This window comes from Geotrypetes seraphini, chromosome 8 (assembly GCF_902459505.1).
Source record: "Geotrypetes seraphini chromosome 8, aGeoSer1.1, whole genome shotgun sequence".
Classification (NCBI taxonomy): Eukaryota; Metazoa; Chordata; class Amphibia; order Gymnophiona; family Dermophiidae; genus Geotrypetes; species Geotrypetes seraphini.
In genome coordinates, this window is record NC_047091.1 from 75,360,189 (window position 1) to 75,386,081 (window position 25,893).

At 41.9% G+C, this 25,893-nt stretch overlaps 1 protein-coding gene across 1 annotated transcript in view; it reads right to left on the minus strand.

The window, feature by feature from the left end:
* The window catches only part of CNIH2 (cornichon family AMPA receptor auxiliary protein 2), a 151,826-nt gene extending 126,439 nt beyond the window's left edge, over positions 1-25,387 (minus strand). The window contains exons 1-3 of the mRNA XM_033955580.1: positions 25,250-25,387; positions 23,305-23,373; positions 17,047-17,094 (exon numbers count right to left, since the gene is read on the minus strand). Of these exons, the coding sequence (XP_033811471.1) occupies positions 17,047-17,094; positions 23,305-23,373; positions 25,250-25,297 (165 nt within the window). The 5' untranslated portion in view covers positions 25,298-25,387. The remainder of the gene's footprint in view (positions 1-17,046; positions 17,095-23,304; positions 23,374-25,249) is intronic.
* Positions 25,388-25,893: the final 506 nt, after the last annotated feature.

Below are 25,893 nucleotides of genomic sequence, written 5' to 3' on the forward strand. Positions count from 1 at the left end.
TATGTTCCATCGCTGCCCTAACCTCTACTGTTATTTCTACAGTCCATTTTGAGATAGAAGTGGGTGAGAGTGGCATACTTTGTCCACCATCTTAAAGTTTCCTCATTTTTAAAGTTATATATATTTTATTGAAAGCAAAAGGAAACAAGCTGCATGCCAGCAGATTATACCAGTTTACAAAATTATTTATCCCCCTCCCCTCCCTCACAGGAACAAATAATAAGGTATGACATGAGCAGATGAGTAGCAATTCAACAGCAAAGATAATCTAATCAATTCTCCTCCAGGTACTGTAAAGGAGCCATAACCAGCAAAACAAACCCATAGAGTCTCTATTAAAAGCTGTCAATTTAGACATAAAATAAATGTGATCTATCTTCTGCAAAAGTCGATCTCTTATACGAATCTCTGCTCGCTTCCAGTAGGAGGCCACGGTTGCCACTAATTCCAACAGGTGACATTGTTCCACTTCCAGGCCAACTGATGCAACATTTAGAAGATATATGTAGAATTTAAACAGCACATGTACTTTCAGCACTATCCCCAGTAAATTCTGAACCATTGACCAATATCCCTGAATCTTAGTAAAATGCCACCATATATGTATAAATGATCCTTTCTGATTACACTCCCACCAGCAATTCCTGGTGCCCAGGAGTGTAATGCCATTGAAACAGCATTTTGTAGTCCCGTTCAATGAGGTTTGCTGCAAGGGAGACTTTAAAGAGATTATAATACAAGGGGTCACTGAAAAATTCTCAGCCCAAACACAAAGTTGGGGCAGTCTCCAGCAAGAGCTATACACTTAGTCCAGTGATCTTCCACTTTTTTCATTCCGTTGCAAAAATACAAAACATAGAAAGTGGAAAATCGATGGACTAAGTGTATAGCCCTCGATGGAGACTGCCTCAGCTTTGTTGGTTGGGCTGAGAACTTTTCAGCGGCCCCATTGTTGTGATCTCAAAGTTCAAGTTTCAAGTTTTATTTTAATTTGATGAATCGCTTATTTAGATTTACTAAACGAAATACAACATTAATAAAAAATATAAGCATTTATTTAGACATACCATTTAAAATTTTAAATGATGGGGTTAGACCAACAGACTTACAGACTAATCAATACACAATGTAAAAAGGGACAGAACTACAATTCAATGCTTTAAAGTACAGAGGAGAACCATTGATGGAAAGAACATTAGGGAGGGAAAAGTGGAACCCTGGAAGGAAACTAATATAAAATTTGAACATAATTTAAAGATTAAAAGCATCTTTAAAAAGGAAACTCTTTAAGTTACTTTTAAAATGACTCAAATCATTTTCCTCTTTTATATGCTGAGGCAAAGTGTTCCAAAGTTGCGGAGCCATCACTGAAAACATATCATGTCGTCGAGTTCCGATAACTTTCAAAGAGGGGACTACTATGAGCTTTTGATTAGTGGACCGGAGAGAGCGTGATAAGGGATAAGTAATTTATTAATGAATTGAGGTTCATTAGTGGAAAGGGTTTTAAATACTAAGAGTAAAATTTTAAAAGTAATACGGTGGTTAATATGGAGCCAGTGAGATTTAATCAGAAAAGGAGTGACATGATCATATTTTTTACCGTTATGAATGAGTTTAACGGCAGTGTTCTAGATTATCTGAAAGCGCTTCTTTTCTTTTTGCGTGATATTTATTAATAAAGAATTACAGTAATCAACAGTAATCAAGTTTAGCAATAATTAAAGAGTGAATTCATATATTTAGCGATTTTGGCTCCAGAAACTTAGAAAGTTCAACCCAATAGACTTTCCCACTTGTGTTCATAAATATATGTCATTGGGTGGCTATAAAGCAAGGTTTTGTACAGTCTGGAAATCAATCCTAAACCCACTCCCATGCGTAACATTTTTTTGAAGATCTGAATCCAGTCTTCCATTCTGGAAGTACCTTCCGATGAATAAAATCCCGAAATTGTACATAGTGAAAATGATCAGCCCTCAAAACCATATTCGTCACAGAGAGCCTCAAAAGGAAGTACACTCTCCTGAAATCACCAATTGTCCTAACACCCGAAGGCCCCCAGCTGCCCATTGTTGGAACACTGAGATAATGTATGAAGAGGCCTTAAATATGTATCATCCCTAAAACTCAAATAATTGATAACAAGAAAAATTGGAAGGGAAGATAATGCTTATTGCGCGAATCAATTCTGACTATACTTATAACTATATCAAAGCCATCATGGCATCTAATAGATCATTAATTTCCAAAGATTATATGTGTGAAAATTATTTATAAATACTAAATCAAGATTCCTTACTAAATATTTAAAACCAAAAAGTGGTGGACATATCATAAATTATACAGTCTTTGGAACCTCTTATGATGTATACCATTACAGGTTCCTGTCTTGTATATTGTTATAATCATCTATGTCCACCACCCCCTACCGAACAATTTTTTATTTATTCAACTACTTGAATTAAAATTTTATTCCCTAATGAATGTATTAACGCTTTATTCCCAAATAAAAATAATATCACTAGATTTATTATAATGACACATTTAAATCTTACTAAAATATATTGTTTTTTAATAATGACTGTTTTTAGTATTATTATAGTATATATTATTTTATGTATTTTTATATATGTAATGAAAAAAGGAAATGAGTAAGAAAAAAGCTTAAAATATTAATTTGTGTTAATGTAATGAATTTATGGAAACTTAAAGAATTCTTTTAAAAGTTTTTTTTAAATTTTATAAATTTATAACTTAAGAAAACTTTTTGTAAAGTGCATAAAGTGCATGTGAAAAAAACCTTACAAATGAATAATATTATGTGCAAAACAGCTCATTAAATATGAAAAATATGTAATGTGCAAAACTGCTGGCACACTGGCATGGATTTAGCTGGATACCATGATTTGTAACAGATCAGACACCAAAGAGGGAGTGGAAAACATGAACAAAGATCTGCAAAAGTTAGAGGAATGGTCTAATATATCTGGCAACTAAAATTCAATGCAAAAAAAGTGTAGAGTAATGCATTTGGGGATTAGAAATCAGAAGGAGTCATATGTGCTGGGAGGTGAGAGGCTGATATGCACAGATGGGGAGAAGGACCTTGGGGTGATAGTGTCTGAAGATCTAAAGGCAAAGAAACAGTGTGACAAAGCGGTGGGTGTTGCCAGAAGGATGCTAGGCTGTAGAGAGAGGCGTAACCAATAGAAGAAAGAAGGTGTTGATTCCCCTGTACAGGTTGTTGGTGAGGCTCCACTTGAAGTATTGTGTTCAATTTTGGCAAAGGACATAAGAAGACTTGAAGCGGTCCAGAGAAAGGTGACAAAGATGGTAGAAGGTTTGCATCAAAAGACATATAAGGAGAGACTGGAAGCCCTGAATATGTATATCCTAGAGGAAAGGAGGGACAGGGGAGATACGATTCAGATGTTCAGATACTTGAACGGTATTAATGTAGAACAAAACCTTTTCCAGAGAAAGGAAAATGGTAAAACCAGAGGGCATAATTTGAGGTTGAGAGTTGGTAGACTCAGGAATAATGTTAGGAAATGCTTCTTTACAGAGAGGGCGGTTGATGTCTGGAATGCGCTCCCAATAGAGGTGGTAGAGAGGAAAATGGTGACAGAGTTAAAAAAACCATGGGATGAACACAGAGGATCTCTAATTGGAAAATAATGGGTATATATTGAAGAATTAAGGACAGTACTGGGCAGACTTGCATGGTCTGCATCCCGTATATGGCCATTCAGTTGAGGATGAGCTGGGGAGGGCTTCGATGGCTGGGATGGTTTAGATGGGCTGGAGTGAGCTTTGACAGAGATTCCAGTAGATGGACCTAAACACAGTACCGAGCAGAGCTCTGGGTTTCTAGCCCAGAAAAATCTTTTAAAAAAGGACAATTTAAATTAAATCATTAATTTATAGACAGTGTAAGGTTGGGCAGACTGGATGGACTATATGCAGGGCTGGATTAACCAATAGGCCCAGTAGGCATGTGCCTAGGGCCCGAAATGGTCAGGGGGGCCCGATGAAGGAAGGCATCAACATTGTTTTTCCAAACGGCGATGGGCCCCTCCAACATCGATCGGCAATGCGGGCCCCCACCCCCATCGACAGAAAGTAAGACAAGCAAGCAACACGGGTAAGAAAGGCAAGGGGAACTGTAATTTTGCAAACAGTGCTGCTTGCCCAAAGCTTCCCTCTGATGCAGCTTCCTGTTTCCGCCTTTCTTACCCACATTTCTTACCCGCATTGCTTGTTTGTCTTACTTTCCGTCGATGGGGGGGGATGGCGTGCTGCCGATCGATGCTTGGGGGGGGAATCACCATTCTAAAAAATAAAAAAATCTGAGTGAAAGGTGAGTGGTGAGATGGGCCTGGGGTGGAGGGAGAGAGAGAAGGGGCAAGGCAGAGCAGGGCAGGGCAGGACAGATGATGGAAGTGGGGAGAAGGGAGACAGCAGGAAGCAGGGCAGATGATGGATGTGGGAAGATAGGGGCAGGGCAGGGCAGATGATGGAAGTGGGGAGAACTTGTACCCAGCCCTCACCACTGCTACTGCTTTCCCACATGCTGGATAGGGGGAAGAAGATAGTTAGTGAGATAGTGGAGGGGTGAAGGGAAGGGGTGTCAAGCTGTGAGTAGACACAGTGAAAAGAGGGAAACTGAGGGCTGAATAGTAAGAAAGAATTTAATTTAGACAGAGGCAGAAAATAGAAAAGGAAGACCAGAGAAGAAAAGGAAAGGGAAGAGAGAGATGCCAAAGAACGGGAAAGGACACAGAGATATCACATCCGAGTGAAGGAAATGAGAAGAGAGATGCTAAAAACCACAGTGGGGGGGGGGGGTAGGGAAGGAGAGATGGAAGGATAGAAATGTCAGACTATGAGGGGAACAGAGGGAAGGTGATGGATGCCAGACTAAGGGGGGAGGGGGCAGGAGCAGAGATGGCAGAGGGAGACAAACATTTTCTGGAAGGTGCAAACAGTGTATGGAAGGAAGAGAATGATGAGAAGATGAGGAAAGCAGAAACCAAACAACAAAGGTAGAAAAAAAATTCTATTTGTTTTATTTATTTTTGCTTTAGGATAAGGTATTATTGTAGCTGTGTTGATAATTGTTTATTAATAGAAAATGGAAATAAGATGATACTGTTTATTAAACTAATTTGAATATATTTTTTTACAAATTCAGAGACCATAACTCCTTTCCTCAGGTCAAGACAGGGATACTGTAACAGCAGTATAGTTTACTGATCTGAAGAAAGAGATTTTAACCTCTGAAAGCTAAGTAAGAAATCTATTAGTCCAATAAAATTATGGGCACTAAATTTTCTTCCCTCTATGCCCCATGCTCCTACCCAAATGCAAAATATAAATTGGTGGGCTTCCTAAAGCCCTGCCAGCTGACGATATCTTCCTCTAGGAAGGAAGGAGAGTTTTGTTCAGAGATGTTTGGAGGTTGCATAGAAGAAAAACTGTACACTGGCACTGGTATGGTAATCTTTGTTTGTTCTGAATTTTAAAATAAAAGAAATAAAGTGGAAATAAAGAAGTAAATACATGGGGGCAGGGGGGCCCAGTGTACTTGTGTGCCTAGGGACCCTCGACAAATTAATCCTGCCCTGACTATTTGGGTCTTTATCTGCTGTCATTTACTATGTGACTATGGATCGAAGTCTGGGGCAAAGCATATAGGGCAGGGGTGTCCAATGTCGGTCCTCGAGGGCCGCAGTCCAGTCGGGTTTTCAGGATTTCCCCAGTGAATATGCATGAGATCTATTAGCATACAATGAAAGCAGTGCATGCAAATAGACCTCATGTATATTCATTGGGGAAATCCTGAAAACCCGACTGGACTACGGCCCTCGAGGACCGACATTGGACACCCCTGATATAGGGGTATCATAAAAATAGCGTTGCTGTGGGCACCATTTATACCGTACTGTTCTCCACAAATTTAAAACACCTGCCACTCCATATGGGGTTCCCTTATCAAGTTCATGAAGCTCCTCCAATGATAGTTAGGGCAATGCTGACAAAGAATAAGCGTCCATCTAATCCTGCTCTAATTGAACCTGCAACTGTGCTGCTTGATAGAAAATATAAAGTTGGGGATTCCCATCCCCCTTAAGACCCTGATCCAAATACATATGCTCCCTCTTTACCCTCTGGGGTTTATGCCAGTGATTCTCAACTTGGTCCTAGAGTACATCCTTGCCAGTCAGGTTTTCAGGATATCCACAATGAAAATGCATACATTTGATTTGAATACACTACCTCCATTATATGCAAATTTCTTCCAAGCATATTCGTTGTGGATATCCTGAAAAATTGACTGGCAAGGGATCGAGTTGAGAAACACTGCTTTATGCTTCTAAATAGAGAATGACACGGGGACAAATTTTTTCCCGTCCCCGCAGAAACTCAATTTTCCTGTCCCATCCCTATGAGTTTTGTCGCAGTCCCTGTCCCTGCCCCATTCCTATAAGCTCTGTCTTAACCACAAAAGTCTCGAACATTTATAATTTTAAAGCATTTGAGGCTTGTGCAGATGAGGACAGAGCTTGCAGGAATGAGGCAGGGACAGGAAAAGAACTCGCCGAGACGGGATGGGAAAATGAGTTCCCGCGGGGAGGGGGAAAAATTTGTCCCCATGTCATTCTCTACTTCTACATATAGAGGAACATCCTCCATTGCAAATTGAACAGATATCACTTGGGAAGGGGCAAAGATAGGCAAGCAAAAAATTATAAGAAATGTAGCAACAACATCATAGGGGCATAGAGAGGGTGGATAGGGACAGATTCTTCAGGCTGAAGGGGACAACAGGTACGAGGGGGCATTCGGAGAAACTGAAGGGAGATAGGTTCAAAACAAATGCAAGGAAGTTTTTTTTTCACCCAAAGGGTCGTGGACACCTGGACACCGACCTGGAATGCGCTACCGGAGGAAGTGATCAGGCAGAGTACGGTACAGGGATTCAAACAGGGATTGGACGGATTCCTGAGGGATAAAGGGATCGTGGGATACTGAGAGAGGTGCTGGGATGTAACACAGGTATAGAAAGCTAACCAGGTAATAAGTATAGAAACCCAACCAGGTAGTGCATGTGCAAGACCGGAGGGTTAGGACTTCGATGGGAAGATAGGACTCAATGGGAAACCAAGGTGGCAAGGGGGCCCCTTCTGGTGATTCAGACAGGTCGTGACCTGTTTGGGCCGCCGCGGGAGCGGACTGCTGGGCAGGATGGACCTATGGTCTGACCTGGCGGAGGCACTGCTTATGTTCTTATGTTATCATCTTAACCACCTGTATCCTACTCATCCATAACAGATGCAACCCTGCCCACCTATCGTGGTCCTCAGAAGCAGCCTTAAGGAGTGGTGGGTAATTAAGTAGAAAAACATTATCTAAATCCCTCGAGATATGCACCCCCTAAATAACATATTGCTTTTCGAGCCCAATGGACCTGATAGAATCTTTGCAAATCTGTGAGAATCTCACCAGACACTGTCAGATTCAAGAGTACCAACTTGGCAACATTGATTTTGGAGCCTGCAATCATTATATACTGCTCCAGCAGCTGTAAAATTGCCCTCAAGGACTGCGCCGGTTCTGAGATAACTACAAGCCCTGAGGATTCCAGGAAAACTGCCTGTCCCTAGTAATTGAAAACACAATATTGAAACATCACCCCCCACTAACATAACATAACATAAATGTTCATTTATATACCAATTAGCCTTTCGGTTCAAGGCGGTGTACAGGGTAGTAAAAATAATAATAATTTTCTGTTACAGCCCCTCAAACGTGGAATCTACTTCCAATTTATATACGAGAAGAATCAGGTTTGGATAGATTTAAGAGCAAACTAAAATGCTTTCTTTTTAAAAATGCACTTGATAGCTAATATAACTAGAATGTAGGACTAGATTAGGGTTTTCTACTAAGCCCTATGCTTTAAATTTTCTGTTTTTTACTTCTTTCCCCTCCCTAATGTTGTTTTGCCCTTACATGTTTCCTTTACTATTTTTTAAAATTGTTTTTCTTTACCTACTCCCTTCCTTCTGTATCATTAATTTATCTTGTCAGTCGTATTTACATTGTCTGTTTCCCTTCAACTATTGTAATTTAATATTTTATACTTTGTACATCGCTTAGAATGTCAATAAGTGATTAATCAAATATTTAATAAACTTGGAAACTTATTCTTATATACCGCCAAACCTTCAGTTCAAGGTGGTTCACAGCAAATAAAAATGAACAAATAATGAATTACGAGCATAAGCATCATAGTGTTTCTCGGAAGATACAATTACAATTAAGACAAATATTTCTCAAATAAATAAGTTTTAAGAATTCTTTGAAATAAATAGTAAGACTGGCTTGGGGGATTAGAGCATCCCAACATGAATTCATTACACTAGCCTGAAATGCAAGAGTTTTTCCCATGAATCTCTTGCTGCGACATGCTTTTACTGATGGGAACATAAACCAACTGATTCTTCGTGTGGGTTTTTTTTGGATTATGAAATTCAAAGTGGGAAGAGAGGTAAGTTGGAATCAATCCAAATAAAGCTTTAAAACATCAGGAATAATACAGAATAATACAGATTTACAAATGTATTTAAAAACCCCAAAAACAATAAATGAAAAATTGAGGTTTGTGATGGGGTAAGATGATGAGTGAAAGTTGTCTAGTCTTGGGTCAACAAGGGTTAATTTAAAACTTGGTCATCAGGTTTGGGGAGTGTTTTCAGGAGCTTCCTAAAATGCATATATGATATAAAAGAAGAGACCAGATGACTCCATTCTGGATCTTTAGAAGCTGCTTGGTAGGATAAGAACTTATTGATGAATCTCTTATGCGATGGGAAGGAAAAGAGTGACTGGGGTCGAGAGGTCTGCCTGGGTCTGGAAAATAAGAAATGATTGGTGAGGTAATCAGGCAATAAACCATATAGGGCTTTATAGAAGAGACAGTTGAATTTAAAAAAAACAACCCGATTCTCAGTTTTTAACCAGTGGAGTTTGTTGTAGAAAGGGGTTAAGTGATCAAATTTTTTCAAATTAAATATCAGCCTTATTGCAGTGTTTTGAATTATGCTTAATTTCTGGAAATGTTTGCGAAGTGCAGATAGGTAGATGATGTTGCAGTAGTCCAAGATACTGAGAACTAGCGATTGGACCAAGAGAGTAAAAGGTGCTTGGTCGAAGAATTTCCTGATGGATCTAAGTCTACAAAGAGCGGAAAATCCTTTGCGGATAACATGATTGATTTGAGCAGTCAATGATAGCTGTTTGTCAAGTTTCAAGTTTCAAGTTTATTGACTTTTAATATACCGACCATCAACAAGTATCTGGCCGGTTTACAATAAAAATTTAAAAAAAGATAAATATTTAAAAAATAATAAAAGTGCACACCAAAGACATTAACTAGACAGACTTGAAGGTGAGGGAAAGTAAGAAGGATGGGGGGAGAGTTACATGTTAGAAGAAGAAAGGAGACAGAGGGAAGAGGGTAAAACATATGGGGTGGGATCGCTTTATAAAAGCGGTTGGCTGAATATGAGAAGAAGAAAAAGAAGACGAATGAAAGAAAGAGAAGAGAAAAAAAAAAAAGGGAAAATCTAAACGCAGGAAAAGGCATCGCTAAATAAGAAAGTCTTCAGGCTTATCTTAAATTTATCAAGTTGATGTTCGGATCGGAGTAGCTGTGGCAGAGCATTCCACAAAGTTGGAGCTACTACTGCGAAGTTTATTTTCCTAGTGTAAAAGAAATCTTTTATAGAAGGAATTGACAAGAGTTTCTGATCGGCTGACCTCAGTAGACGTATTGAGCGTTGTGGGATGAGGAGCTTATCTAGGTATAAAGGCAGGTGAGAAAGTCTGATTTTAAAGGTGAGCAGAATGGTTTTATAAGTGATACGGTGTGTAATGGGGAGCCAGTGTGCTTCCTTCAAAAGAGGGGTAACATGGTCAAATTTGCCAGTTTTATAGATGAGTTTTATTGCTGTCTTTTGGATTAATTGTAAGCGTCGAATTTCTTTTTGAGTGAGCCCGTTATAAAGAGAGTTACAATAATCAAGGTGAGAAATAACTAGAGAATGAATTAGAATTTTGATCGCATCTGTCTCTAGAATCGAAGTTAGAGAACGAATAAGGCGAAGTTTGAAGAAGCAAATTTTTGCAACCGAACTGATGTGATCGTGGAAAGTGAGATCTTTATCGATAGTAACTCCTAGTAATTTTATTTTTGATTCTATTTTTATAGGAATGGATTTGATGGAAATTTTACCTGATAGAGTCTCACTGTTTTACCTGATAGAGTCTCACTGTCCAAGTGCACGCCTAAGATTCTGAACATCAATGAAGTTGGAGGATTCCCCCTTAGCTTAGAAGGAACAGTGGCTGGGTGGCTGACCTAGGATCACAAGGAGCCACAGTGTGAATTGAACCCAATACCACAGGTTCTCAGCCCACCACACTAGCCATTAAACTACTGCTCTGCTCCTCACTTCCCCCTTTTTCTACCTGCAGCTACTCATCTCTTCATGCCTTCCCATTCACTGTCTTGTCTTTCTCCCTATCTCCATACTCAAGTTTCTTGCTCCTTCCTCATTTCAATCCCTCTCATACCCTCCCCCTCTCCCAGCAAGATCCTGTAGCTGGCATGTTTAAAGATTTTCCACCCCCTATGTTATAGGAGAAGGAGACCTGAGCTGTACTCAGCCATGTCCTTCCCCTTAACTGCCTTGGACATAACCAATTTAAGCAGTGCAGCTCTCCTCCTCCTACAATAAGAGAGCAATTTTAAACCCACCACCAGCCTCTTCTTGGTTACTCTTCAATGAAAGCTCTCGACAAAGTATTCAATGGCAAGGAGGTAACACTCCAAACGAAGATCAGATTTGGCCACGCACTCATTTTCTCAGTGGTCAGTTACGAATGCGAAAGTTGGACATTACAGAAAGAAGATTGACTCATTTGAGCTTTGGTGTTGGAGAAGGATTATAGGCATGCCGTGGACCGCCAAATTGATTCTGGAAGAGATCAAACTGGCTATATTACTCAAAGCTCAAATGATGAAGTTACAACTGTCTTATTCTGGTCACACCATCAGAAGAGAGAGATCACTGGAGAAGGACATTATGTTTGGGAAGCTCGAAGGAACCAAGCAAAGAGAGTGATCTGCAATCAGATGGCTGGACACATTGAAAGCAACCGTGGGGATAATGCTGGAGGACCTTTCCAGACTAGCCCAAAACCGATTTCTTTTTAGGTCCACAATTCATCAAGTTGCTAGAACTTGAACACGAGTCAATGGCACTTAACAACAACAACCACTGGATCTCCATAGGTCCCCTGTAATTATTCCACAGGATGGTGGGCCCAGTGCATATCAATTCTGATCTGACTTTGAGAGAGCATGTTTCCTCTGCACCTTTTCCAAGCTGGTGACCGAACATTTTCTTTTACAGAGAGGAGATGTGATGAATTTTTACGACTTAGCCCTGTGCAAATCTGAGAGATCTTTCCATTTTCATCTTTGGTTTTGTTTAAATATCACAGCAACTGGGCCTGAGTAATGACCAAATTCTTTAGGTAGATGGAAGGAAGGAAGGAGAGACGAGGAAGGATATGAAAGAGGGAGACTGGAGAGGAAGTATGGACAGGGAAGAAAGAGAGGAGGAGCAAGACAAAGAGAAGGGGAATTAAGGGAATGGAGAGAGAAGAAGGCTGAGAGAATGAAAAGGGAGGAAAGAAAGACAAGCTGAAGAAAGGAGAGGGCTGAGATGATAAACAGGTCAGAGAGAAGAGTATGGATATATTCTCACTTCATTATTTTTCCCTAAAATTGTTAGACAGCAGAGCTGGTCTCTAGGTCTGTCTAATGAGATGCAAATGAGCAGCCAATTATGTATATTTCTTCCTGCCAAAGCTGAGGGCTCACACCTGCACTGTTTCATGCCCCTCTGCCTCATCTCTCTCTTCCATTTCTCCCTCCATCAGCAAAGAGGAGCATGGAGGGCCATAATCAAAAGATACATCTAAGTCCAATTTGGACCCAGGGCGCTAGTCACCCAAAGTCAGAGGCGGCAAAATGTCCATTCTTGAAAAGTACGTCTAAAATATTTTGTCCAAAAAATCGTCTATTTGTATGTCCAGGCATTTGCTCGTCCAGACCATCACTACATCTTACTTTATACCATATTCCTGACCAAAAATTTGTCCAAGTCCCAAACGCCCAGAACAAGACCTTTTGGATATGGGAGGGGCCAGCATTGTGATGGACTGGCTACTCAAACATGGCAACAGAGCAGAGGAGCACCTTATAGGCACTGCTGTGAATTTCACAAAAAGGGTGCCACATAAACATCTCACCAGAACTCCCTTATAGGTTATGGTGAGTTCCCAAAAGGCTCCCAAAACCCACTATATCTACCTGTCTTCAACCTCAATAGCCCTTATGTCTGCAGGTGGCATCAATATGGCAGTACAGTAGAATTTTGGGGAGCTCATATTTTCCACCATTAATGTAGTGGTTACAGTGGCTTATGGGCCTGGGTCCTCCTCTCTATGGTTTAGTAGCCCATCCCCCAGGCTATTTAAGACACCTCTGTGCAGCTCTACTAGGCTTTCCTATAGCAGGTGCTGATGTTCCGAAGGCAGGTATGTACATTTTTATTCTGAACTTTGTGGGAGTGTGACGGGGGTCAGTGAAGACGGGGGGGGGGGGGGAGTGTGTGGGGGTCTTTACTTTGTCCCTGCAGTGGTTATCTGGTCACTTTGGATAACTTTTTGGTACTTATACCTGCTTTTACATCATCTAACTCACAACATATAAGTTTTGTCTAGTCAGTCTCGTCAAACATTCGATTATTCCTGCAGGACGACTAAGTCTAGGTCGGCCCACATCCCACCCTAACTACTCCACCAGAAATGCTTCTTACATAACGTGACCATTTATTTTTTTCATCAGATCAGGACATCTGTTAATATTCAGCCCCGCCCCCAATTTCATCCATTCATTTTTCATGTACACACTATCTTATTAATTCATAATGGTAAACATAAAATTTTTTAAAAACACAAAGCACGCTGTACACAGAGAAAATGTTAATTATCATTTACGAGTTTTGGGTTTTTTTCAAAGATGTCAAGGCAGATTACTTTAAAATATGCAATGTCACCTCAGTAACTATAGAAAAATAGACAAATATAGTGCAAAATATAGATAGCAGATATAAATTCTCAAAACGGACACATTTTGATCACTAAATTTAAAATAAAATCATTTTTCCTACCTTTGTTGTCTGGTGATTTCATAAGTCTCTGGTTGCACTTCCTTCTGACTGTGCATCCAATCTTTCTTTCTTTCTCATCCAACATTTCTTTCACAATCCAGCCCCATCCCCTTTGGGTCCAGGTCTCTCTCTCTTTTTCCTCTGTTTCTCTCCCCAGATCCAGTGTCAGTTCTCATTTGTACCTTTGTTCCAGATCTCCCTCTCTCTCCCTCCTCTGTTATGATCTTAAATCTCCCTGTTCTTCCCCAGGGTCTCTCCCCCTCTGTCTGAACCTCCCATAGTCCTGCATCTGCCTCCTGTCTTTCTCCTTTGGTTCAGGCCTTTCTGTCTCTAGTCTTTCTAGTCTGCTTACAACCCCCCCCCCCTTTCTCGCCTCCCTTTCTTCTTCCCTCCCAGCAGATTTTAGCATATCTCTCTCCTTTTTTTCTCCCCTCAGATCTGGTATCTGTCTCCTTCCTCTTTTCCTCCTCCCAGGTCTGGTATCTGTCTCCTCCCCTTCCCCCCTACTCAGGCATCTCTCTCTCTCTGCTCCCTTCCTCCTATTCTTCCTTCTCAATTTATTTTCTGCCTCTGTCTAAATTCTTTCTTACTATTCAGTCCTCAATTTCCCTCTTTCATTGTGTCTACCTATAGCTTGCCACCTCTTTCCCTCACCCCTTCCAGTATCTAACTCTATCCTCTTCCCTCAATCCAGCATGTGCCCTTTTTTCTTTCTTCTCTCCACTTCCTTCCAGCATCTACTCCCCTCTCTCACTCCCTTCTATTCAATGTCTGCCCCACTCCCCACACTTCAATTCAGCATCTGTCCACCCTCTCCCCCAAACCTCCATTCAGCACCGGTCCCCCTCTCTCTACCCCTTCCATCTACTGTTCACCCTCTCTCACCCCTCCCATCCACTGCCCTTTCTGCCCTTTCCATCCAGTGTCCACCCTCTCTCTGTGTCCACTCTCTATCTCTCTTCCATATGGCAATTTCCCTCTTCATATGTCCCTTCAATAAGCTGTCTGTCCTGTGCCCCTTCTCTCCTTTGTATATGATTCATTTCAGCTTCATCCCTCTTCATTTTTCTGTCTCCACCCCTTCCCCTGTGCTCTGGCATCTGTCTTTTCTCCTTTCCTTCCTTCCTTCCCACTCAACCCCATGGCCTGGCATCACACGCATATCCGTCTCTTCTACCTCTCCCTCCCCCTTCATGCTCTGGCATCTCCTCTCCTTCCTTTCCCTCTGGTCTGGCATCTGTCTCCTTAGTTTCCCTTCTCTTATACCCTGGTACCTCTCTGCTCTCCTCTTCTATCTCTTCCTCCCCCTACTTTATCTGGCATTTTCTCTCCTTCCTTGCCCCTGGTCTGGCATCTGTCTTCTTCCCCCTCCATGTGCAAGTGATGGGTAAATGCAGATGCTCAGTTAGAGAGTTGGCCTTAGAGTGCTGGTAAAAAAATTGAAAAATAGGACTTTAGAAGTGGTCCTTTGAATACTGGCTACACTTGTAAGAGAGCCCATAAAATCCTGGCTTTGTAGAATGGTCAGTCACACTGGATGCTAATCGCTTTGAATTTTCTTCTTCTTCTCCTTCCTTAAGGTACATAAATAATCCTTACAGGAAGGAGAAAAAGAAAATCCAAAACGATTAGCATCCAGTATGACTGATTAGAAGTCGACTGCTTGAGTTTTGTACGCTGGGCGGTTACCTGTCAGTTGCTGTGGCCCTCGGGGTGTGGCGGGCAGTCTGGCACCTTCACGAACTCTCTCCCCTGTCTGGGCCTATCTCCGTTGCCCGGTAACCCCAGCGGAGAGGCACTAAGGCAGGTAGTGGGTGGGAGATGGGAAAGCGTCCTGTTGTCTCCACAGTAACGGCCCGTAAGTGAATTGAACTCAGGCCGCGGGGCTCTAACACCCACTGGCTTCCCTTCTCCTCCGAAACAGGAATGACATAATTTCCTGTTTCGGATGCGAAGGGAAGCCAGTGCGTGCCGTGTTAGAGCCCCACGGCCTGAGTTTAGTTCGCTTGCAGGCAAGAGGGTAGTGAGGGAGTAGAAGGGAGGGAAGAAGACCTCACCAGACAGTCGTGGGGGGGGGGGGGGGGCAGGCCAGGCCAGACCCTGCCCTTTTTGCTCTCCCCCTAACGCTGGTCCTGGGACAGGGAGACAGCCCATTCTTCTGCGATCCCCTGTCCCGTTGGCCCCACACACAGCTTCGGGATGCCATCTCTGAAACGGGATATTTCGGCATCCCGAAGCTATGCATGGGAACAACGGGACAGGGGAGCTGAAAAAAGGACAGTCCCATTCAAAACGGGACATATGGTCACCTTATTCTTACAGCTCTGGGTGCACTGTGGGATTCAGAGGCCTAAAATGTTTCTGGATACATTCAAAAAGCCGTTTCGATTATTGGCACATGGACGACCTGTCTTTTAGGATCTGGTCAGATTTTTAGACATGTTTAAGTTTTGATTTATGAACCTCATTCTATATATCAGTTTGGCAACACACATACATATTGAAAAGGCAGGAAAGTTTCCAGAATCAGAGAGTAACAGGGAGCAAAAGAAAGAGGAGGAGGAGAGTGATCAGAGCTAACGCACTAATACAGATCCCTAGACAGAAGTTATACATTAGCAGAATCCGTCACCTCCATCATACATGCAGAACACAGACAGACTTTCACCAAATACAAAATCAGAGCTAGAAATATTCAGATGAAAAGTAAACTGGAACCCTTAAGAAGCCAGACTCTACCTGCAGTGCAGCATTGGAGAAACAGAAACAAAAAATAGAAAGATATCAATGATGCACAAAATCATAGGCTCCCTGCCAAATAATGGGCAGGAAGAACTCTCTCTTTCGGTTTTCCCCAGGATTACATAAAGAGCAGCTACAGCTACCGGGACAAAATACAAAACAATCAGAGACAATATGGAAGGGAACCAATGATGAGATGTCAACCAAACCAGTGAAAATAATTTCAGATTTATTTATTAAATGTCCAGCATGGCTGTATTTCAGGGTACTGCCTGTCTCTGTGGTATCACTACGGAAAATAGGTAAAACAAAAGATGATAAATGACTAATCTAAAAATTGGACATCTAGTCGTTTGAATGATTTTCCTGATTGATATGTCTGAGGCAGGCAGTTATGCACCGAAACCTGGCCACGTGTTGGGTATTAATGAATCACACACACCCCCCCCCCCCCCTTATGAAGCTGTATTAGGTTTTATTATCACTGGCTGCGATGGTATTAGCTCCGACGCTCATAGGAATTTTATGAGTGTCGGAGCTAATACCACCACGGACTGCGATAAAAATGCCTAACACGGCTTCGTAAAAGGGGGCGGGGGTTAAATTTGTTATTTTCACTAGCTCTCCCATGTGTGGTTTGGTCTGGTCTTTTGTAGCAGAGATAATATGGACCAGCACCAGATCCCAGTTATTTCTGCTACTCATTTCCCCCATATCTTCTTTCACGCGTTACATCAAAAATCCCATAAATTACATCAGTGTGGCTTTCACCAATTCAATCCATAACTATATAACAAAAACCGTAAATAGTTCTTAACATCTAAATATTCCCTTTACTTCTAAGTAACACTGAAAAGCAGGCCAAAAAAACTATCTGTTTGTCTCTTCTTACCAACCATTAAGCAGGATTTGTTGAAATGTACACATTCTCAGATCAGTTAAATGCCTTTGGCAAAGAAAGCACATGCGTATCTGTCCAGAGGTGACTAACCTTTCGCAGTAAGCAGCAGATTCGCTCCACATTTTTCAACCTCTCACGCTGGAGGAGATAAGGAAAGAAGGAATGAGACCTCTCCTAATCAATGGAAGAACACCCCCCACCCCCACCACAGAACAGTCTAGCATTAGGCTGCAATAATGAACATTCTCCTAGGACAAGCAGGATGAGTCAGCCACATATGGGTGTTGTCCCAACAGCTCCCAATTTGCGGATAAGCTCTCCAATAGCTCAGAGAGATTTTTTTTTCTCTCTCTCTCTCTGAGCACGTGCAGTGCCGGGGCCCCACTGGGCATGCCAGAGCCCTACCCATTTCCCCCTGCTTCCCCCTAATCCCCAGGATGTTCCTAGCTTTGGCCGGGTCGGCCGTATGGGGAGGCGGGTGGGTTGTGTGGCTGACTATCCTGCTGTCCACGGAGAACCTACCTTTCAGGAAAGTAATTACACTTTCCCTCCCCCATGGGCAGTGTAAGAGCTCTGAAACCCTTTTGTTAAAAATTAAGAACAGGATCTCACAAAAACCAAGCTACCTAAACTCTATGCAAAAGACAATACCTAACTATCGCCCACTTCTTAAATCTAGACCTCAGTTCCTATATGAAATCTTTAAATAGACAACTTCCCTGCCCTGACTTGACTTTTTCCTGGTATTTCTCCTTTTTCTTTTGGCACTTAAGAGCCATTTCTTTATTCCCTAAATTTTGCTTTCGCTGAGCATTGTGGGTGTCACAAACTTTGGATTTTTAGAATCCAGTTCTACAGGCCGATGCTCAGAAGAACTCTGGTACAATAAGGAACAGTGCCTGAAAATACCGCCAGATCAGTGCCATAAAAGCCTTTCCAATTCTCGGCACTAATAGTATGCAAATCGTATGCATGCTGTTATCGTTGAGAATTGGGAAGTTGAGGGGAAGAATGTTGCGCACAAGAATTTTGCAGTGAACACAACTCTTGTGCGCATGCTTAGGGGAAGAAAAGATGCAGTTGGCCGCCTTGCTCTCCTCCTCCCGCTACCTAATTGTTGGCTTTTATTCCTCTTGCCACCCCCACCCCCGGTCATGCTCTGCCACCCTGAACAGAAACCACATTTTCCACACAGACTCATAGGTGCTGCTTTCACTGGTGAAGTGCAAGGAAACAGTTCTGCCTGTTCACCGCTCCACCACGGGAGATGAAGGAAAGAAAGTTTGCACTGTTCAGGAGGCTTTTTTTTTTTCTCCCTTTGGAGCATACTGTAGACCAGGGGTGTCAAAGTCGTTCCTCGAGGGCCTCAATCTAGTAGGGTTTTCAGGATTTCCCCAATAAATATGCATGAGATCTATTTGCATTTACTGCTTTCATTGTATGCTAATAGATCTCATGCATATTCATTGGGGAAATCCTGAAAACCCGGCTGGATTGTAGCCCTCAAGGACTGACTTTGACACCTGTGCTATAGATGATCTGCAGCCAGTAGACGCTATCACACTCCAATGCCAGCTCCAAGCTGGCAGTTAGTTTTCTGCATTAGAAAGCAGGGAGTTTGTGCTCTGTTCTTCCAGGCATTGGGATGGAATAGTTAATGACCCCTTTTGCCTACATTTAAATATGGTTTTATATATGCAGTTTTCTATACTCAGAACAGTTTACATTAATTTATTCAGGTACTCAAGCATTTTTCCATGTCTGTCCCAGTAGACTCACAATCTATCTAGTGAACTTGGGGCAATGGGGGGATTAAGTGACTTGCCCAAGGTCACAAGGAGCAGGGTGGGTTTGAACCCACAACCTCAGGGTGCTGAAGCTGTAGCTTTAAACCACTGCGCCACTCTAGAAATCAAAATGTAGTAAAAGTGAGCCAAGTATAGGACAATTAAGCCATTGTGACATCACTGATGAGGTTGGCTCGTATGCATTAGTGGAATGAAGCATTAGGATGTCACAATACCAACTCTGGATTTACTAAGGGGATTTACTAAGGGGAGATCATGCCAATCCAACCTGATCAGCTTCTTTGATTGGGTGACGGAGAAGCTGAATATTGGGGAGTCCCTAGACATCGTGTACCTGGACTTTAGCAAAGCATTCGATAGCGTACCACACCGCAGGTTGCTGAGCAAGATGAGTTCTATAGGATTAGGTGACACATTGACGCAATGGGTTGAGAACTGGCTTGGAGGTAGGCTTCAAAGGGTGGTGGTGAATGGCACCCCCTCCGAAATGACGGAGGTGATCAGTGGAGTGCCACAGGGCTCAGTCTTGGGCCCGATCCTATTCAACATCTTTATAAGGGACTTGGCAGAAGGGCTTCGAGGTAAAATAATTATTCGCCGATGACGCCAAACTAAGTAATGTAGTGGGCAAATGCACAACAGACGAAGATTCAATGCCCGACAACATGATACATGACCTACTCCTACTGGAGCGCTGGTCTAGGACATGGCAACTCAACTTCAATGCCAAAAAATGCAAAGCTATGCACCTGGGCAGCCAAAATCCATGCAAGTCCTATACCCTTAATGGCGAGATCCTAGCAAAAATGGTAGCAGAACGAGACTTGGGGGTAATCGTCAGTGAGGACATGAAGTCTGCCAATCAAGTGGAGCAGGCTTCGTCCAAGGCAAGACAAATCATGGGTTGCATACGAAGGGGTTTCGTCAGTCGTAAGGCGGAAGTCATTATGCCATTGTATAGATCCATGGTGAGGCCCCACCTGGAATACTGTGTGCAATTTTGGAGGCCACATTATCGCAAGGATGTGCTGAGACTGGAGTCGGTGCAGAGAATGGCCACCCGGATGGTCTCAGGACTCAAGGATCTTCCATACGAAGAACGGCTTGACAAATTACAGCTATACTCGCTCGAGGAGCGCAGAGAGAGGGGAGACATGATCGAGACGTTCAAGTATCTTACGGGCCGCATCGAGGCGGAAGAAGATATCTTCTTTTTCAAGGGTCCCACGACAACAAGAGGGCATCCGTGGAAAATCAGGGGCGGGAAACTGCGAGGTGACACCAGGAAATTCTTTTTCACTGAAAGAGTGGTTGATCGCTGGAATAGTCTTCCACTACAGGTGATGGAGGCCAGCAGCGTGCCTGATTTTAAGGCCAAATGGGATCGGCACATGGGATCTATTCACAGGGCAAAGGTAGGGGAGGGACATTAGGGTGGGCAGACTAGATGGGCCGTGGCCCTTATCTGCCGTCTATTTCTATGTTTCTATGTTTCTATTTATTTATTCAATTTTCTATACTGTTTTCCCAGGGGAGCTCAGAACAGTTTACATGAATTTATTCAGGTACTCAAGCATTTTCCCCTGTCTGTCCCAGTAGACTCACAATCTCTCCAATGTACCTGGGGCAATGGGGGGAGGATTAAGTGACTTGCTCAGGGTCACAAGGAGCAGTGTGGGTTTGAACCCACAACTCAGGATGCTAAGGCTGTAGTTTTAACTAGTGTGCCACACTCTCATAGTAATCTTTGTCGGGTGGGTTCTTTCCTGTGCTAGTGCCCTCTAAACACTGAGCATAGCTCAACACTGACACTAGTCTGACGCTAATTGGCTTTAGTACTGGCGCTAAGTTCTGATCATCGGCCTGCTGGTTTTCTAACTTTCATGCCCAAAGCCCTCACTCTTCAGGCAGGGCTACAGCTGTAGGCCAAGAGTGAAAACCAGGACTAGATAATCACCCCCCCCCTCCCTATATTTGTTATTCTAATGGTTATATAATATTACCAAAAAGTCCAACAGGACAAAGAACCCACGGGTATAAAACAGTACAAAAGGAAGTGGGAACGGACAATGAACACTCCACTCAGTGATCTTCAGTGGAGTGTTCATTGTCCGTTCCCACTTCCTTTTGTACTATATAATATTACCAACTTGTTGGTTACTGTAATCCACTTTTGAAATTTTGAAAAGTGAATTATAAATACCCCATAGAAATACATCTTGGAACTTGGTCAATGATATCTTCAGAGGATTTCTTAGCTCCATAGACCAGTGGTACTTAATACAGTCCTTGGAACACACGCAGCCAGTGAGATTTTTTTAGGACATCCATAATAAAAATTTATGAGATAGATTTACATGTAATACAGGCACTGCATGCAGATCTCTCATTTTTATTTTATTATCTTTTTGTGGTTTTTAAAAAAATTTATTATTTACTGTAATATGCTTTGCAGTGTAAGATTGTAATTTGTTACTTGTATGTCATCTTTTTGGATGTTTTATTGTAATCCGCATAGAATTACAGGATATGCAAAATATAACTTTTTTAAAATAAATAAATATTTGTTGTGGATATTCTGAAAACCAGATTAGCTGGGTATGTCCTGTGGACTGGGTTAAGAACCTCTGCTGCAGACCAAAGGTATTCATTTCTGGTCCTTTAGGGCTGAAAACCATTGAAATTTTCAGAATATCCCAAATGAATATGCAAGAGAATTTGCAGATGCAATTAAATTTCATGCATATTCATTAGGTCACTGCTTTTCATTCCTCTCTCAAGGCAGTTTGTACAAATCTATCTCATGCATATGGATTATGGAAATTCCAAAATCCCAATTGGCTGTGTTTGGGGTAAACTGTCTCTTTCTGGGCCTCATGTCACCTTTACCACTGTCAAGAAGCTGTTAGCTCTGAAAAGCTACTCAGTCTATTAAATTAGTCCAACAAGAAGGTATCACCTTGTCTACTTAAGTTTATATTACTGTGACATCATCACCTGCAGTGCATGCTGGGAGGCCGGAGCTGCCAAAATCTAGCATAACAGTCTCTTGTCTCTCTCCTTCAGCCTTTAAGTCGAAATACTTATTTGTTGAATGAAACCAAGAGCAGATGAGTCAGACTCCAGCAGCTCTGGTTGCCTATGACAAGAGAAAGGAACCTTATCTTTAAAAAATATATGCTAATATTTCCAACAAGAGATTATACACAATATAATAACAACTATGAATGGTGGTGGCATAAAGGATAAGACGGCCGTGTTTCAGCAAAGATACCTGTGTCAGGTGTCATAATCCAATAATTATGTCATACAGGTTTAGAGCTTACAAAGATGGCAATTCCAAACAGAAACAACACCAAAAGAGCATTTCAACATAAAAGTATCAGCTCCTTCTTGTTTCTGTTTGGAATTACCATCTTTAGAAGCTACCTACTAAACCTGTGTGACATAATTATTGGATTATATGACTCCTGATGCAGGCATTGTTGCTGAAACACAGCCGTTATCAAGTTTTATCCACCATCTGTAGTTGAGTTATTATATTGTGCACCATCATCTCTTGTGTGAAATATTAAAATATATTTTAAACATGATTCTTTTCTGTTTTCATCCAATTTGTTTCTCCCTCACTGCTCTATTATTTTTTTTTCTGCAAACTTGTGAGGGTTGTTTCTTTGGGGTTTTTTTGCACCCTATGATGTCAATCCATTTTCTAAGTTAATGTAGAAATTGGCACCCCTCAGCATGTATAACCAACTTGGTCAGCAGAAAACAATTAAAAACTCATCTGTTTTCCATATTTTTGAGTAAGTAACATTCAAATTCTTAGCACAGGTTGTTCCTTTATATTTAATTTGTATTTTATTACTTAATCTTTTGTTAACCGCATAGAACTTAACGGTTATGCAGTTTAGAAATTGATTTTATGTTATGTTTTTTTGTTTTTTTGTTACTGCTTTCTCCCAACGATTGGCACCATGAGCAGCTTCAAATCATATAGGTCATCTGTGGTAGATCTGTGATGCTGGAGTGGGGGGGAGGGAGGAGTCATCCTATAGCAAGATCAGGGCAGTTGATGGACATATGGTGCCCTGAACAAAGACTGCCTTAGCTCTAAATCACCCTTCACACCTTTCTTTTTCAAGCTGACCTGTTTGCAGACTGCCTGAAAAGCACTGCTTGGCATCCCCCATCCCTCCCTTGTTGGAAACACAGGATGATTCCCAATCCCCACCCTTTGTGACAATCTTGAGCACAACACCACCAATATGAACAGTGCTGTGTTTTTCTGGAAACTTGGCCCCTAAAGATTCCCACACTTTAAGGGTCTTAAGAAAAGGATGAAGAATTATGACATATAGGATAATATACTTGACCCTTGTTAGGGTTGCATCCACTTCAGATCTCAAAGAGAGAAATATGGATCACCTCACCTAACTGTCCCTCCCCTCATCTCCCTAAAATCTGCAGACAGTACAGGAAAAAGCTTAGTGGGAAAGAGTCTGAGACAGATGTGGGCATATTCCCTCTCATGACTTACCGCTCTCGCTGGGTTCCCTTGCTCGATGGGGTTTTTTAAGTCTGTCCGCAGCTCATCAAAGGCTATAATCTGTGGGTACAGGACAAAACAAGATGTTAGATCCAAAGCACCTCCCAAGAGCCACAAGTCTGGAGCAATTCCTAAGGGCCACTAGGATCCACGTCTGGTCTTGTGTCAGTATCTGTGGGCTTCTTCCATTCTTAGAACTTCAAGCATGTGGTTGTGGGAAAGAGAAAGAACCAGCTAGTCAGTCAGAATTGATCTGGCTAGGGAGTGACCTTACCTCCCCACTATTTTTCTTACAAACAACAGCAACAACAACAACAAAAAAATGCAGATGGGTGAATAAGAGAGAAACCTTTCCACTCATTCCATCCTCCTCTTCATAACATCTTGGAAATAACACAGATTGACAAAAAATTCAAGGCTCAGGATGTGTTTGGGATTTTTTTTTTTTTAAATAGTAAACACATCCTGTGCTTTGATAGCCAGTTCTGCCCTGCAGGACTTTGTGTGTAAAAACACAAAGCCGCAAGTATACTAGACAACAGATATTAGCAAAGTCCTCTGAGAGGAAATACACCATTCACTACAGATATATAAAAGCTTGGGAAGATATTAGGGACGGCAATGGTAAAAACTGTGAGCTGAAGGCACTAATATTGATTATTAGGTAGGAGCCTGAAGATTCCCTTCTGGGGTTGAGGAGTGGGATAGAAACCAAATGTGGAAGAGAGAGATCAGAAAGAAGAAGAATAGCTTAAACAAAACCAGTCTGTGCCTAACCAAAAGCCTCTAAAAATACAGCGCTCAATATTTACAGAAAGAAGGCAGAGGGGTTTCTGTTCACTCCAACCCCAACTAAAAGCCATGATAACTCCAGAGGAGATGCCAGCAAAATGCAGAGCATTTGAGGGCTGAAATTATCAGAGGAGACGCTGGAAAATGGAAAAAGTACAGGGTCTGAATATAGTAGAAGAAATGCCAGCAAAATACAGTGAGCACAGGGCCTGAATATACAAGAGGGGGGTACGGAAAAGTTTTCAACCCAACCAACCAGCTTCCTAAATTCTGTAGCTGGAAAGAGTATCACCTTATTTCGTTAAGTGTCAATTTGCAGAAACAAAATTCTATGGCCCTCTTTTACAAAGGATAACATGCACGCGTTAGCGTTTAGTGCGTGTTTAGCACGCTCTAAAAAGCTTAGCGCACCTTTGTAAAAGAGGGGTTATGTTTCAACGTTGTTTCAGATTATTGATTGAACCATATCCATGTCATTCTCAGCTGGGCGGAGAACTTTTCAGCACCCCCTTCCATAGCAGAGCTTAATCTAATCTTGAATATCTATTGCCCACCTTCTCCTAAGAAGTACAAAGCAGAGTACATGTTAGAGATCAATTATACACTGGGAAAGCACAACGAGGACAAAATTATAAAATAATTACTAGACTGGGCTAATTTAAAACGAGTCATTTGCAGTATAAATCATAAGCCTTGAATGTTTGTAAAATTAAAATGTCTTAAGTTGTTTATGAAAGGACATGTAAGAAGACTGTTGTCTAATGCATAAGGGGAGGTTGCTCCAAAGAGATGCCAGCAAAAGGCAGAGTGTGCAAGGCCTGAATATAGCAGAAGAGATGCTGGCAAATTTCAGTGAGCACAAGGGGCTAAAACTGCTAGAGAAGAAAGCAGCAGAAATAGGAAGTGCAAGGACTGAAAATTCCACAGGAGACTCCAGCAAAATACAGGGAGCACAATAGCTGAAAATACCACAGACTCCAGCAAAATATAGCGAGCAATAGGACTGAAAATAGCGCTGGAGCCACCAGAAAAATGTGGAGAGAAAAGGGCCTGAAAATACCAGAAGAGATGCTGGCCAAAAATGCAGCGTGTAGGGACTGAATAAAAATCAGCAAAACGCTGAGAGCACACGAGCTGAAAATACCAGATGGGACTCCAGAGGAATGTTTGAGAGCACAGGAGGTGAAAACATCAGAGAATACTCTGGTGAAATGCAGAGTGCTGGGGCTGAAAAGCACTGGTTTCCCTCCTGAAATCACAGGTATTCAGCCTTCTAGTTGTTCAGATGTATTGCTTTGTCTTAAGCAGTCAAAGGTCTCTGAAAGCACACTATAGCCTGTCTCTCTCCCGTCCATCATATTCCCTCCACACCTTCCCCAGCAACCTTCTGGGTAAAGCCATAGGATCCCCACCACCATTCTAATGTCTCCTGGGACCTTCTCTGAGCCATTTCATGGGCTGACAATTAGGAATCATGATTGATTCTCTTCTTCCACCTGCTTAATTAGAGTAATGAGCTTTAAAACAGATGCTGTAATCAGACTTCCTCAGAGCAATACTGTAAATAAAATATCCCACCCTGAAAGCCTCTTTGCTCTTATAGAGTGGGATAAAAAGTGTAGTGTTCCTCATACCTAGTTCCTGCTTTGGAGACTGGTTGAATTGAACTGGAACAGAGAGTGACACAAGGTTCCTGGTCCAGGGATTGACTCCCATCCTGCCTCCATCACTCAGAACAGATTCTAATGCCAATTTATCAGACCTACCTCCACAAAACAAGCGTTTATC